This window comes from Leuciscus leuciscus, assembly GCF_965113295.1.
Source record: "Leuciscus leuciscus genome assembly, chromosome: 14".
NCBI lineage: Eukaryota > Metazoa > Chordata > Actinopteri > Cypriniformes > Leuciscidae > Leuciscus > Leuciscus leuciscus.
Genome location: NC_138738.1, coordinates 12,950,245 through 12,966,720, shown reverse-complemented (window position 1 = coordinate 12,966,720; position 16,476 = coordinate 12,950,245). Strand labels below are relative to the sequence as shown.

The following is a 16,476-nucleotide window of genomic DNA, read 5'->3' as shown; positions in this document are numbered from 1 at the left end:
ATGAGTTGCCCTTCTTTAATTTATTAAACCTCGACTCCATCACAGCTCTGTAAAGCTAACCTCGGCTGTCTGAACCAGTCTATCAAGCCGGCTCTCTGGAAGCCCTGCTAAAGGAGTCTGTCAGGGACTTGAAATGATTCAATAGGGCCCATTTGAGTATCTCATTGTCCGCGCTCACCGTGCTCATTTGAGGAGCCCGGCCAAGCGAAGTAGGCTGCTCTGAATGGTTTTTGTATTGAATGTGAACTGCTGTGTGCTCTATTAGTCAGAGGTAATAGCTGTCGGGGACTGTTTGGCATCAGTGAGGAATTGATGTGTGTGTGGAAGTAGTTTGGTGCCACACACACACACACACACACACACACACACACACACACACACACACACACACACACACACACACACACACACACACACACACAGAGAGAGTGAAAGGTTGTTTTGTTACTCCTAGCACAGATTTTCTAAATTGTTAAGATCTTAAGATTAAGTGGGTTAATCTGTTCTTTGGGAATATATTCAACATGAGATAAAGGTTTATTGTAGAATCTGTACACATTGGTCTTCAAATTCTGAGATCACTAGTCCAGAAATAATTTTTATTTTACATTATTAATATTAGTAGTAGTATTTAATAGAAAATCTTTTAAATTTATTCAATTATTTTCATCACAATTTCAGTTTAATTGAAAATTGACAAAACGTCAACCAAATGTCTTATATTTAAGATTCTAGATTATTTCTAGATTAGTCTGTTTTTTTTCCTCATTTAATTCATAACTTGTTTCAGTATCCTAAAACTTCATTTTTTGATGGGAGGGAGGAAGGAAAGATTTATCTAACTGCATTCAGTTACTCGAGTGTATTTTAATTGTGTAATGATATTTTGCTGTGTTGCAGAATGAGATGTTGGAGGAAGGACAGGAGTATGCTGTGATGCTGTATACATGGAGAAGCTGTTCGAGAGCTATCCCTCAGGTAATTAGTAATGCCCAAAGCCTCTCAAAAAACCACCAACACAGACTGGTAGTCTGTTGATTTGACCCTCTCCATCTGTCCCTCTCTCAGGTGAAGTGTAATGAACAGCCTAACAGAGTGGAGATCTATGAGAAGACCGTGGAGGTGCTCGAGCCTGAAGTCACCAAACTAATGAACTTCATGTACTTTCAGGTAACACTTAATGCTATTTTCTTAATTTGAGTACAGGATGTTGTAAGATACACTAATGCTTCGCTCTCATTTCACTCTCAGAGGACAGCGATAGATCGCTTCTGTGGGGAAGTGCGACGTCTTTGTCACGCTGAGCGGAGGAAGGACTTTGTGTCTGAAGCCTATCTGCTCACGCTGGGGAAGTTCATCAACATGTTTGCGGTGCTGGATGAACTTAAGAACATGAAGTGCAGTGTCAAAAATGATCACTCCGCCTACAAGAGGTAACTTTCTGTGAGCCTCAGTTCTGCTTCTGGCCTCGTCATTAATACATGTGGCCTCTAGATGGCAGTCATGCTACATCTTCTATCCAGTTGTTATCACTGATCCATACATGCTTTTTTGGTACTTCATTTGCATTAAACAGACATTTCAAACTGAGAAAAAGTTTACACATACACACTACTGTTCAAGAGTTTAGGGTCGGTAAGATTTTTGTAATATCTCCTATGTTCAACAAGGCTGCATTAGTGTGATAAAAAATACAATAAAACAGTAATATTGTGAACTATTATTACAATTTAAAATGAACACTTTTCTGTTTTTTAATTTTTTGCAATGTAATTTCTTCCTGGCTGAATTTTCAGCATAATTACTCCAGTCTTCAGTGTCACATGATCCTTCAGAAATCATTCTAATATGCTATTAAATTAATATGATAAACAGAACAGAGATGCTGCACAAAAAACTGCGTACCATAATATCCATTAAGAGACTAGAACTGTCTAGTTTTATTCTCCCTGCTCTTTCAAAGTGTTCGTGTGGATTTGAGTTTATTTTCAGCATGCCCACCCACTGAACACATTTTTATGAAATGTCAGATTTGTCAACCACCCATCCAGTTTTCCTCCGCATGTCATCTAACTTTCTCGTCACTCTCTTGCTGTCTTTCTCCTATGCCTCTATCGCAGTTTTTTTTATTCTGTTTGTTTGTTTTTCCAGGACTGTAAATATGACTTTTCCTGCATTTCACTGTCCCCACAACAAAAAAACAACAGCAACATATTTCAGATATGTGTCAGATTCTTTAAAAAATAAATCCAACATTTTATTATATTCTGCCTGAATTATATATAATTGCTTGTCGTAGTGACACAACGCTTGAACTGAACTCATTGTGATATATACACCATCAGTCTTACTCTTCATTACTTACGGGATATTGTCCTCTTTGTCCATCAGAGCTGCCCAGTTCTTGAGGAAAATGTCCGAGCCATCCTCCATTCAAGAATCTCAGAACTTATCCATGTTTCTGGCCAACCACAACAAGATCACACAGGTACCACACCATCTTTTGTAAACTACCACTTAATTCAGATAAAATGCTTGTGTTTGGAAGTAGTTTGGTGCCACACACACACTTGCAAAATGCATCTACAGCAGCCTAATAAATGTGGCAGTGCTCCAGACATGTTCTGTGTATGAGTCAGTGATATTGACAGGCATCTCTGTTTCAGTCCCTACAGCAGCAGCTTGAAGTGATTAACGGATTTGATGAGCTGTTGGCAGACATTGTTAACTTGTGTGTAGACTACTACGAAAACAAGATGTACCTCACCCCCAGTGAGAAACACATGCTACTCAAAGTAAGAATGAACACACTGACATTTACACACTTTTTTCTAGCATCTGGAACATAACCATTTAAAGTTTGGGGTAACAAGTATTTTATGCTCAACTCATAAAATACATTAAAAACAGTGATATTGTTTAATATTATTACAATTGAAAATAACTTTTTTATTTTAATATATTTTCAAATATAATTTTATTCTTTTGATGGCAAAGCTGAATTCTCAGCAGTCATTACTCCGGTCTTCAGTGTCACATAATCCTTCAGAAATCATTCTAATATGATGATTTGGTAAAAAAACAAACAAAAAAAACATGATCAATGTTGAAAATGGTTGTGCTGCTTAATCTTTTTTTCCGAATTCTATGATGAATATAAAGTTTAAAAGAACAACGTTTATTTGAAATAGAAATCTTTTGTAACATTAAGGAGCTGTTTACACGACACCCTTTTCAGCTAAAAGAGTAAAACATTAAATGCAATTTGGACGTTCATTTACACGACAACAGCGTTTTGGGTGCCTGAAAACGCAAACTTTTGACAACGAGTTTCAAAGTGCTAGTTTTTGAAAACGGTCTCCGTGTAAACAACCAAAACGCGAATCTCTAAAGAGACGATGATGTCATGCACATGGGTGTAACCTGTTCAGCCTATAGTGTTTCAATGCCATGGCAGCAGAATACAGGGTTTTTAGTCGTTTTCGTGGATCCGTGTGCATGGGGATCGTTTTACCAATGGTGTCGTCTGTACGCGGAAAACTCAAAGGAAAAACTTCTGTTTTAAGCATACTGTTGTCATGTAAACGTACCCTAAAAATGTCTATAATGTCACTTTTGATCATTTTAATGCATCCTTGCTGAATGAAAAGTATATTTAAAATCTTACTGACCCCAAACTTTTGAAAGTTTATTTTATTTTATTTTTTAATATTACAAAAAGTAGAAAAAAGTGCCATTGTAGTTTTAGCTAAGGATAGTACCATATGGTGTTGATATTTCTCAGACTTTTGATGATATTGCATTTGAATCTTGATATTTATGTATCATCATCTTGAACAAACAATAATTCAACAGATTCAAAAAGTTTAATGTAAAAATTAAAACACAACTAAAAATAATATATTATTAAGGCATTGTTCCACATAGTTTGTTGTGACTGTCTTGTAGGTGATGGGCTTTGGTCTCTATCTCATGGATGGAACCAACAGCAACATCTACAAACTGGATGCCAAGAAGAGAATCAACCTCACAAAGATTGACAAGTTTTTCAAGGTGTGTGTATGTGTGTGTGCTTTTCCTGATGTAAACAGCGGCCCGTCTCGTCTGACCACTTGTGTCAATCTGAGACAGATTTTGATGTGATTTGATATTCTGCTTTACCCCTACAGCAATTGCAGGTAGTGCCTTTGTTTGGTGACATGCAGATTGAACTGGCCCGCTATATTAAAACCAGCGCCCACTATGAGGAAAACAAGTCCAGGTGAGTGCCCATACAGGCCATAGTTAAATAGGAACGCTGTTGTTTGCCTTTGTGTTTTAGCTTACTATAATTAAAGGAATAGATCCTTCCAAACTTATATACCTTTATCTTTATCTTTTGTGAAATACAGAAGATATTTTTAACAATGTGCTCGTTGGTCTTTTCCAAGAAACTGCAAATTCATCATAAAAGTTTTATAAGTAGTCTGTGTCCACATGCTGTTTTTTTTACGTTTGGAAAGAATTTTTTTTTAACAGTACACAATTCCGAGTTTCTGCTTTTTGTGAAAGAGAATAAAAATGGTCTATTTTAATATTTGTGTATTTACTAGTATTTACTAGATCCTTCCATGTTTTTTAATTGCCTGTCCTCTTGCATCCTCTAGGTGGTCGTGCACATCTGCAGGCAGTAGTCCGCAGTATAATATCTGCGAGCAGATGATTCAAATCCGTGAAGACCATATGCGCTTCATTTCTGAGCTGGCTCGCTACAGCAACAATGAGGTGAGAATTATATTTTTTCTTCTTCACTGTCTTTCTAAACAAATGCAGTGTAGACTGCACAGTCACCATGCACTGACTCATTGCCATGACGTTGGCGGGGGACAAAATGTCTGTTACCTAATCTGTCAAATGTCTTGCTCTTTCTAAACATAAAGACCTCTGACGAAGTTAGCTCTCTGAGTCGGTCTCAGAGAACTAACTTCAAAAAGAATTTTTTTGTTTGGCTGCAGTAATCATCCTCAATATTATCAAAATCGAGTTAATCTCCCACTGCTACAGACTTTTTGTTAAACATCTGGCCTTATTTGATTTACCTGTAAATTATAAAAACATTTCAGTTGTCAATGCAATGCTTCACTTAAACCATAAAAATAAAAAATAAAATATATATATATATATATATACATACATACACACAGTGCTAAACAAATTTATTAGACCACCTTTTATAATGAAGCGAAAACTGAAACATAATGAAGAACAACCTGAAACAACTAAATAGTCTATTTACACATAATAACCAAACAACTTGTATGGCGTCCTTTGGCCTTGATAACAGCTTGCATTCTTGCTGACATTGTTTTTATGTACAGTACTTTTCCACAGTCTCTGTTGTTATAAACTTCCAAATGGTTTCTAGTTGTTCCCAAAGACTTGCTTTTGATGAAACTTTTGTGCTATCTATCTTTGAATCCACTAAATCCACAATCCACAGCTGTTTTCAACACTTATGATATTAAGACATTTTTATTGAGCACCAAATCACCATATTGGAATGATTTTTGTGGGATCATGTGTCACTGAAGACTGGTTGCTAAAAATTCAGCTTTGCCATCACAGAAATAAATTACATTATATACATAGTATGGTATACTGTAGTACTCTTGTTATTATAGTAAATCTGATTTTCCCTAGCTAAAAATTTGCCTCAGCATCTTGAATGCTGAAAAATCTCTTTCAGAAATTCACTAATGGTACGGCTTAATGAGAATCAGAAGCTACAGTGGCTTACGTTGCTCTTGAGTTTGTTTTTGCTCATGTGAATAGATTTCAGGAATATTCATTAGCCGTGGGAGGGCGAGCAGCTCTCGCTTCATACACTATTCCCTTTTCCACGGCTGAATGGTTTCAAGGCTCAATCTTGTCAACTCGAAGTTTGCATTCAGAACCACTGGGGTCGGTAGTCTTACAGATGAATATGGAAATGTAAGGGCAGGAGGCCAGCCTGGGTTTGAATTAAGTCATGGCAGCAGCAGCACTGTAATGAGAACACATTGGCAGCCAGAGGACAACTGGGGTCTGCTATTAGTGACAGCAACCCGGTGACGAGGAGAAGCGGGGAGGAATTTGTTTGTTCGTTCCACAGCTATGGTTGTCAGATGCCAGGGGTTTTGACACGGTGCTTGTATCTTGTGCTGTCTTGGACTGCTGAAACAAATGCATAGATGCAGGGGTTTGGCATTTTCTCCTTTGTTTGTTCATTTTGAATGCAGCTCCTGTTGGATGCTGCAGGTATCCTGGTGTTATGTCATTAGCTTGTGTGATGAGATTTCAGTGGTTCATTAATTTGCTCATTTTCTCTGTAATGACAGTAGTTGTGTGGAGCTCTATTCGGACGGGATTAACTTTACAAGGGTAGATGGAGTCATGTAATTTTACCACAGAACGTCTGTAATGTTAATGGCCAATTCGCACAGGATAAGATATCTCAGTAAAACTAGCTGAAGTGGGAGGGGTAACTCGATTTGCGCATCGCCGTCAACCTCATGTCTTCATGTCGTATTACGTTTCTTCCTGATATCACGTGCGCAAACACATATAACCTATATTTATATATATAAAACAGTTATGTCCGCCGAATGATGTATTAATTAACTTCAGATTGGATTGTGTTGGTAATAGGCACTTACCTAACGCTAAAAGATGTTTTGTGCCTCTAACAAGTGCTTTCGATCTTCTTTCTGATCTGAATGGTATGTGGAAAACACTTAGTTTTGCCACAGACTTGTCACAGCGTCTAGAACGCAACTGAATGCTTTTTTCAAGCGTCTCATACTACTAAACTACAAATGACGTACATATTTACCAGCGGGTTTATTCGCACGGGATTAGTATTACTTGAGGTAATTTTTCTGGACCTTTTTACTGAAGGTAAAAGTCGCCGTAATCTTTACTGACATTGTCCGTAATGATTAATGATATGGCACATTCAGACGGGACTAAAATCACAGAGAAGCTCTGGTAATAATTACTTTACCCCATCTCTCCATGTTAAACTAGTCCCTTCCGAATAGGGCTTTAGATGTTATGTTATCTTGTTTACTTGCTGTTTATTATTGCTTCCTTTTCCCATTTTCGCAGGTGGTGACCGGCTCAGGGCGTCAGGAGTCTCAGAAGACCGACTCTGAATACAGGAAGTTGTTTGATCTTGCTTTGCAGGGCCTGCAGCTGCTCTCTCAGTGGAGTGCTCAGGTCATGGAAGTGGTGAGTGGACATGTCACACTCATATTTGTGTGTGAACACCACCAAGAGATACTTTTGACCCATAATGATTGTGGTTATGATACAATATATCTACATAATAAAAGCAAAAAAAAATCACTCAAAAGTAGTCTAATTATTGTATAACCTTCTTGAAATTTAATAAAGTTTTGTGTAAAGTTAAATTTTGAGATTCAGACTTGATGAAGCTGTGGATACATGTGCTAGCAGTATAGATTTGTATGGAGCCCCTAACATTTTTGCATTCTCAATCAATCAATCAACATTTATTTGTATAGCACTTTACAACAACCGTCAGGTATCCAAAGTGCTTCACATCATAGAATAAAATAAAACAACATATCATACAATAAATACATATAACAGTCAAATAAAAATAAAAAAAAAAAGTTGAAAAGAAACAGGAAAAGGAAATTGTCACACCACTACTGCGTATTAAAAGCCATTCTAAACAGGTGGGTTTTGAGTTTAGACCTAAAAAGTGTTTCATCTGCAATTGTACGAATATCAGGGGGTAACTTGTTCCAGAGTCTCGGGGCAGCAACTGCAAACGCCTGATCACCCCATCGCTTATACTTCGACCTTGGGACTTCTAAAACCAGTTGGTTTGAAGACCATAACGACCGGCTGTGCTCACGCAAGGTTAAAATCTCAGATAAGTACTCCGGGGCCAGGCCATTTAGGGCCTTAAAAACGAACAACAAAATCTTAAAATCTATTCTAAACTGCTCTGGAAGCCAATGTAAAGTGTAGAGGACGGGAGTGATGTGTGCACGCCTATATGTATTTGTTAAAAACCAAGCAGCAGCATTTTGCACAAGTTGAAGGTGTGAAATGGAGCTTTGATTTAAACCAACATAAAGAGCATTACAATAATCCAACCTCGAACTAATAAAAGCATGAATCACCTTTTCTAGATCATGCCTGTTAAGAAAAGGCTTAACTTTAGCTAGAAGACGAAGCTGGAAAAAGCTCATTTTGACAACATTGTTGATTTGCATGTCAAATTTCATGTTGCAATCAAAAGTAACCCCCAGATTTCTGACAGCAGGCTTAAGGTATGGAGCCAGAGCCCCCAAACTCACCGCTGAACCGTTTGGGTTACCGAAGATGATACACTCAGTTTTTGCTTTGTTTAAAATAAGAAAATTTTGTGACAACCACAACTTAATATCATTAATACAACTAAGTAGGGAGTCTAGTGCAACACTGTCATTACGTTTTAAAGGCAAATAAATCTGCAAATCATCAGCATAACAGTGAAAGAAGAAAGAATTGAACCCTTGGGTACCCCACAAGAAAGAGGAGCAGCTGACGAGGATCATTTACCAATCATAACAGAGAAGCTCCTATTTGCTAAATAGGAGCTAAACCATTGAAGTGCCAAAACTCGAATGCCTACACAATGATCAAGGCGAGAGAGGAGGACTGCATGGTCCACTGTATCAAACGCCGCTGTGAGGTTTAAAAGCACTAAAACAGCAGGATTCCCGGCATCCACAGACACGGCAATATCATTATGTACTCTGAGCAGTGCAGACTCAGTACTGTGACGTGATCTAAAACCAGATGGAAATTTTTCAAGCACAGAATTTTTCTGCAAAAAGGCTTGTAACTGTATGAAAACAACTTTTTCCAAACCCTTTGACAGAAAAGGCAGAGGAGAAACTGGTCTAAAATTAGATAACACTGAAATTCTCACGCAATATGTTTGCCCCCCCCCCCAGAAAAAATTTACTTGCCGTTCGTTTGTAAAACCTTTAAGACCCCCTAGAAACTCTTGTGAGTGAACATAAAAGCATTAAAATATATATCTAATTTTTTTTCTCCTTCACCATGTCCCTTTAAGGGCTCCGTAGATTTGCATACAATAAGGTACAAAACTTTGAGAACACACTGAAAATCTGGGATACAAAAACTAAGGCTATGTATATTTTGGCATATAATGAAATATTACATTTTGTATCAAATGAAAAATAATATTATACAGTATACTGATACAATATACAATATATGTACAATATATGAAAACCATTTAAAACCAGTGTAGCATAGTGCTATTGTGAATTTACAAAGGCTGCGATTTTAATTAAATATATTTAATACAGTGTGCGCTATAATTATTTGCATGCATGTAGGTTCCGTGCATCTGACAGCGGGTCCGTTCACAGTAAATGCTGCTCCATGTTATCATTTACATGTGTTGAGCACATCTCATCGTAAAGAACTGGCCAAATATTAAAGACTAATTGAACATGTCATTTGGCCAATATTAAACAAGGATTTGATCTGCTGTAAAGTGTAACAACAACAATTACCAGGCATTTGGCACCCTCTGAAGGCATTTATTGTAATACATAATGTACGTAAGTTGATTGTTTATATTATGTATATTATATTATGTATTTTTAACAATGTTGTTCTATAAAAACATATTACTTGCTCTTGATACTTTATTTGAACCAAAAATGATTGCCTTCGTTATTATATATTTTAGGTAATTTAAAGGCAGTTGTTTGCGTTGGTCTATTTTTATTACCATACAAAAAATTCCAGTTACTTTCCAAAAACAATTGACTGATTACTCTATTACCAAAATAATCATTAGTGACAGCCCTACTCTCAACTGTCTCAAATAGACTAAACTATCTTCTTTGTCCTTTGTTGTTTGATTAACATTAAAAACAGACAGCAGCAGGAATATTAGGCGGCTGTCACTTTAAGAACTAATGCTCGGAGCAAATAACATGTGTTTTATTTCTCAATTGTTTACGTTTACCTAAGACATAATCGACAATGTGTATGAGGTGGGCAGTTTGACATTGTTTTGTGTGAATTTGTCCGCTCAAGCAGACATGAAAGAGGCTTTCTGGGTGGTCAAAGTACCAAATTCAGTTATCTCGCTTGAATTGGCAAAATATTGGCAGCCTGTTGCACTCATGAAAGACTAAACTAACCTCAATTTTCAGTAGCATCAACCCACCCATTCAAGACAAAGAGCTTGAACCTCATTCATTGAGTAGACCAGACCTATGTTCTTTCACTTTACTTCCACAAGGCCATCAACATTTTCACCTTTGATTTTAATCATTCATTTCACTTTAATAGTCAGTTCTAGCTATGCTTTTTTTTTCTTTTTCTTGGAACAGACGTTCCAAACAAAACACTCCATACTGGCAGTCTCATGAAATATTGTTGCCATAGAAACAGCCTGCAACAAGTCCATTCTTTGCAATTAGTAAAATGGATTTTGATATTTGTAGCTAATTAGGTTGGAGAGAGAGATGATGGACCATAGTTTCAGAAATTTGTTTATAGATGTTGTTGATGTTTATTTAAGCAGCATTGAAAATATCTTACAGAATAATCATCATAAGCAAGTATACATGAAAGATTGTAAAATGTTTTCTTTTTTGCAGTATTCCTGGAAATTGGTGCACCCTACAGACAAATACTCCAACAAAGAATGCCCAGATAATGCTGAGGAGTATGAACGTGCCACCAGATACAACTACACCAGCGAGGAGAAGTTTGCTCTGGTGGAGGTCAGTACACCTGCAGGGCCAAATCTCAATTAACAATTAATTCAGTTGTTCTTTAATTATATATTTTTTTATAAGTCATTATAAAGATTTTTTTTAATTTAATTTCAAATAAAAATTATTTTTGTATTTAATTATTTTTATTATTTCTTTAGAATGCCTAAAATTCAGTATCAAACTCTGTGTAGGCTTGTGTTTTGAATCCGCTTGATGAATCCTCTCTGAATTAACTCAATGAATCAGATCAATGACTGAATTGACATCACTGATGAAATGTTTGTTAATCCGTGTCAATTGTTTAGTGTATCCAAATTAACTCAATTAAGTCAGTCTTCGTTTTCCAGTCCTCTGTCTGAATGTGCTTCTGTCTACTTGTTTAGGTCATTGCGATGATAAAGGGCCTGCAGGTGCTGATGGGCCGAATGGAAAGCGTGTTCAACCATGCAATCCGTCACACCATCTATTCAGCTCTGCAAGACTTTGCCCAGGTCACACTCAGAGAACCGCTGCGTCAGGCTATCAAGAGAAAGAAGAACGTCGTCCAGAGGTACAACAGAGCTCCAAACCGGATGATATTTCTGTCTGACTGCTCTAGTGGTTTAAGTCTTTGTAAGCTGACAGTGATGTTGTTCCAGTGTCCTCCAAGCCATCCGTAAGACCATATGTGATTGGGAGGCGGGCAGAGAGCCACATAATGACCCAGCGCTGCGGGGCGAGAAGGACCCTAAAGGGGGATTTGATATCAAAGTTCCTCGTCGTGCCGTGGGACCCTCCAGCACTCAAGTATGCGACTCTCCAATTTCCAGTTTCTATACCATATAAAGGACAGAAACATGCTCTACACAAATGCAGACAATATAGCAACCCCATTATACATGCATTACATTTTTTCTTACAGTGGTGGTAACAAACCTCAGAACTCAAGGGGGCAACAGAGTTATCCTCAAATGCATGTAGTTTATGATTTCCTCCATTCTGAATGCAAAAGCATGTGAAATTTATATTGCATCGACATCGAGTCGATTGGGGTCATGTATTTATGTAGAGTATGGTTCATGTTGAGGAAATTGATAAATCTATTTCTGCTGCTGATGCCTTTTTCAAACAGGGTCCAAAAGCTGTACTCGCAGATTTCAGATTAGCTACATAACATCACCTCATCCCATTCTCACCTTATACAACCCCTTATATGAAACCGCCTAACAAGTCATATTGCTTTCTGTTTTTCAACCTGTTATATATACACACACACACACACACACACACACACAGTCACACATGCTCTGTCAGTGTCATTCAGAAGAACTTGTAATCTTCCGCTAGCTTTTGCCGCATATATTGCATGAAGCACAGTTGAATCCGATGTGCCGTGGTAGGGTGTTGTATTGAATGTCAATAGCGCCTCGGGGATTTGAGCTGTAATCGGTGCTGCCTCTCAACATGATCTCAGTGCTTTACTATTGCCATTTTTTGAGAGATTCATACATGCGTCATGATTTCTGTTTGTGAATGATTAAAATGTCTCCACGATCTGCTTTTGAAAAAATATTATATTTTTCTTTTTTTTCATAAACAGTCGGTTATCGCAAGTGAACGTAAACAGTTAGGAGAAAACCGATTGCGTGTCTGTATAATAGATCCGTGCTTTAAATTGACAGCAGCCTAATAAACCTGTCTTTTGTTGTTTAACATTAATGACAAGCGGCAACAAAGAGAAAATCACTTACTGCTCACTTATCTTCAGTAGCTTCATCACCCTTACTTTGGCCTAAATGGTCTCTCATTCTTTTTTGTTACCTTGTAAGGCAACATTTTTAAAATATGGAAATTAGTTTGGCTGTACTGCTCCATCACTTGCAAAATAGTAAAACCAACATGAAAAAAAAAAAAGTCATGATTTTGATGAAAAAAATCGTGAAATAAAATGTTTGCCATATCGCCCACCCCCTACTCTGAAGCAAAATTTGGCCTTTGCTGATGCCTTGGTATTAAATTAATACCTTGTGATGAAAAGTGACAAGGTATTCATTTATAAGTGGGGAATTTATAAGTGAAAAGTGGGGAAATGCCTGTCCTGCTCCAACCGAGCAACTTTCATTGAGAGAAATTGCAATGCCAGTGGATCGTTTACTATTATAGACCTCCTATGTATGTATTTATTTATTTATTTATTTATTTAATTAACTAACATAAATAGGATATTTCATTCTACTTTTAAAATCTGGTCATAAGGCACGAGATTAATTGCAATTTTATTCCACTGGAAGCACTATTATGAAATAAATCTGCATATAGTTTTCTGGGTAAACAAGAAAAGTCTTTATCTCAGATACGCACCAGACTTAATAAAAAATAATTTCCACTAAATATTTTATCAGTTTTCTTTAGTATTATCCAACTATTTAATTTTTGGAAACAATGATATAATTGTGTTGCTTTTAAAATATCATATTTTATTTTTATGTAGCTGCCTGTATATTTTAGGAATAGTTCATATTTCCTCTCACAAGGGGATCATATTTGAGGGACCTGCATCAAAAAGTTTGAAAATCCCTGTCTTATATTATGAACAGGGCAATTTGACCCAAACAATGACTGTTGTGAATGTAGCCTCTCTCAGTATTTGAATACATTGTCACACGGACACACACTCACACACAATTCCAGATGGAATCCAAGGGCAGAGATACAGACGAGTCCTTTGATACCTGGCTGAAATGTCCAGGGAGGCTTTGACACTTGTATGCCCTCCATCAGCACATAGAGAACCCCCCACCTGTGTCGAGATGACACGAGCAGAATGGTGATGTGAATCTGTCTGTTGAGGAGTGGCTGTGCTTAGTAAAGATGTCCAACTTTTCATCAGAGACTTAATGTCCTTTCACCTGCTGCTTCTTTCTGTTCCTCTATAGCTGTATATGGTCAGGACGATGCTGGAGTCTTTGGTCGCTGATAAGAGCGGCTCAAAGAAGACTCTGCGCAGTAGTCTTGAGGGACCAACCATCCTGGACATCGAGAAATTCCATCGCGAATCATTCTTCTACACTCATCTGCTCAACTTCAGTGGTAAGGAACAGGCTAAATGCCTGTCCTCCCCAAATTTGTTGTATGTTCACCCTTTTATGAACAGTAAAACTGATGTGCAATTACCATGATTTTAGTGTCCAACTATATGACTATACTATTTTAACCAAACCTTTTTTGCATACCACTATGTACCAAGACACATTATCTCTGATAAATCATTTATAATAAACATAGCAGCGTTCCATTACAAATTAAGAATTGTCCATTTTGATTTCATGGTGACTTGGTGTCCAAATACTTTATGGGGCCAGTCTATTTAGTTGAATTTGGTCAGACGGTATTAATGTTTTGTCTCTTCTGCATGCGTGTTGTGTTGCAGAGACACTGCAGCAGTGCTGTGATTTGTCCCAGCTCTGGTTCCGCGAGTTCTTTTTGGAGCTCACAATGGGCCGCCGCATCCAGTTTCCCATTGAGATGTCCATGCCTTGGATCCTCACTGACCACATCCTCGAGATTAAAGAGGCCTCTATGATGGAGTGAGAACAAAATATTACATTTTGGTATCACTTAAGTGTCCTTGTTACGGACTTTACATGTACTTACTATAGTAATAACAGTAAATTATGCATAATCGCATGCATCTAACCCTAAACCAAACCCTAACGCTATAGTAAGTGCATGTTGTTAATTAATATTACTCAGTACTTAAATGTATAATTACACTGTAACAAGAACACCTTAGTGTAATAAAGTTTTTTAGTACATGAATTGCCATGGTATATGTGCAAAAAAATGCTTATAAGTCTGCCTGATGTACACAGGTACGTGTTGTATTCACTGGATCTGTATAACGACAGCGCACACTACGCTCTCACAAAGTTTAAAAAGCAGTTCCTTTATGACGAGATTGAAGCTGAGGTAAAACCCTCTTGACCTTCTACATTCATTCTAAAAATGTTTTATTGCATTTTGCATTTAATCTGCTTTAATGTTCTTTTAAGTGATTATGCATCTGGATTTTTTCTTTCTTTCAGGTGAATCTCTGCTTTGACCAGTTTGTCTACAAACTTGCTGATCAGATTTTTGCCTACTACAAGATTCTTGCCGGAAGGTAAGTCTGTCTGTGAAAATGTCATTTTCAGGACAAATATGAAAAAAAAATTCTGTAGTAATGTAAGTAACTTTGGGGACTTAAAGTATCTTTTATTTTCTGTAACACGATTTCTCTCTGTAGTCTCCTTCTGGATAAGAGACTAAGAGCTGAATGTAAGAATCAAGGTGCCAATATCTCGTGGCCTTCCTCCAATCGTTACGAGACGCTGCTCAAACAGAGACATGTACAGGTAAGAATGGCCACTCTTCTGTACGATTACATATTCATTTCTGTTTACTAATGCTGTTCTTAAGTCCACTCATCTTTTTTTGCCCTTTTCTCTTGAAGCTCCTTGGACGATCAATCGACTTGAACCGCCTGATCACCCAGCGAGTGTCCTCTGCGCTTTACAAATCTCTTGAGCTAGCCATCAACCGCTTTGAGAGCGAGGACCTTACTTCCATCATGGTGCCTTATCCTTCAAGTGTTTTTATGGAAACATACATTTGTCATTTTTCTCTCTCACTGAGACCTTGAATTTGCTCAGCTGTGTTTTAGCTGTGTTTTAGCTGTGTTTTAGCTGTGTTTTAGCTGTGTTTTAGCTGTGTTTTAGCTGTGTTTTAGCTGTGTTTTAGCTGTTTTTACCTGAATTTGCCTGTTCAGGTTTTCTAATGAAAGAGAGGTTGCTTTCATTGCAGAATTGAAATTCAGTGCAGCAGAAATAATTCGCTGGCTCTGCCAGAGAGTGAATCGTTTTATTAATATTTGCTTCCTGTATGTGTGTGCGCGCATTAATGTATAGATATTGGACGTCTGATTGTGACACAGCTTTTTAAAATGCCATGAAATTGTTCCAAGGCTCATTATTGGTTTTCATACAAATTGTTGCCAGAAGTCTGTGGGTGCTTGAATAAAATAGACTTGCATTGTGTGTAAACATCATTATTGTGTCAAAACGTGAGAGGGCTTTTTTTTTCAGTCGCTCTTTCTCTCTTTGTCTATGATCAGGAGTTGGAGGGTTTGCTGGATATTAACCGGATGACCCACAAGCTCCTCAGCAAGTATTTGACACTGGACAGTATCGACACCATGTTTCGCGAGGCAAACCACAACGTATCCGCACCCTATGGCAGAATCACTCTCCATGTCTTCTGGGAACTCAACTATGACTTCTTGCCCAACTACTGTTACAACGGCTCCACGAACAGGTGGGTCAGCCCATCACCCTCACCCCCCGATATGTCGTAATTATAAGAAATTCGGGGTTTTTTTGTAAAATATATTATTACATATAAATACTAAAAAGAATCATGCAGGCTCTACTAATCTTACTGATATGGTTGTGCAATAATCTAAATGTATAATGTCATAAATGGATAGCATTTTAACAGCTATAATTATGTAGACTTTCAGGCTTCAGCTGTTGCAAAATGTATTCATTCATCCATATTTCATTTAAACAGAAGGAATTGACATTTCTTTCATCACTTGTCAAAAAACCAGACGCCCAAGACACTTAAATTAAGATGGAGCATTGCTTATATCTTT

The 16,476-nt window shown here is 37.4% G+C and overlaps 1 protein-coding gene across 2 annotated transcripts in view; it reads left to right on the top strand.

Annotated features, from left to right (window-relative positions):
• The window catches only part of cyfip1 (cytoplasmic FMR1 interacting protein 1), a 44,526-nt gene that overhangs the window by 9,759 nt on the left and 18,291 nt on the right, over positions 1 to 16,476 (top strand). For both annotated transcript variants that reach the window (XM_082190191.1, XM_082190190.1), the window contains exons 4-22: positions 901 to 978; positions 1,069 to 1,170; positions 1,252 to 1,433; positions 2,392 to 2,488; positions 2,667 to 2,795; positions 3,949 to 4,053; positions 4,170 to 4,261; positions 4,647 to 4,764; positions 7,126 to 7,248; positions 10,686 to 10,811; positions 11,189 to 11,355; positions 11,444 to 11,591; positions 13,721 to 13,874; positions 14,215 to 14,371; positions 14,657 to 14,753; positions 14,870 to 14,946; positions 15,070 to 15,178; positions 15,277 to 15,396; positions 15,937 to 16,136. In XM_082190191.1, coding sequence (XP_082046317.1) covers positions 901 to 978; positions 1,069 to 1,170; positions 1,252 to 1,433; positions 2,392 to 2,488; positions 2,667 to 2,795; positions 3,949 to 4,053; positions 4,170 to 4,261; positions 4,647 to 4,764; positions 7,126 to 7,248; positions 10,686 to 10,811; positions 11,189 to 11,355; positions 11,444 to 11,591; positions 13,721 to 13,874; positions 14,215 to 14,371; positions 14,657 to 14,753; positions 14,870 to 14,946; positions 15,070 to 15,178; positions 15,277 to 15,396; positions 15,937 to 16,136 — 2,381 coding nt within the window. The remainder of the gene's footprint in view (positions 1 to 900; positions 979 to 1,068; positions 1,171 to 1,251; positions 1,434 to 2,391; positions 2,489 to 2,666; positions 2,796 to 3,948; positions 4,054 to 4,169; positions 4,262 to 4,646; positions 4,765 to 7,125; positions 7,249 to 10,685; positions 10,812 to 11,188; positions 11,356 to 11,443; positions 11,592 to 13,720; positions 13,875 to 14,214; positions 14,372 to 14,656; positions 14,754 to 14,869; positions 14,947 to 15,069; positions 15,179 to 15,276; positions 15,397 to 15,936; positions 16,137 to 16,476) is intronic.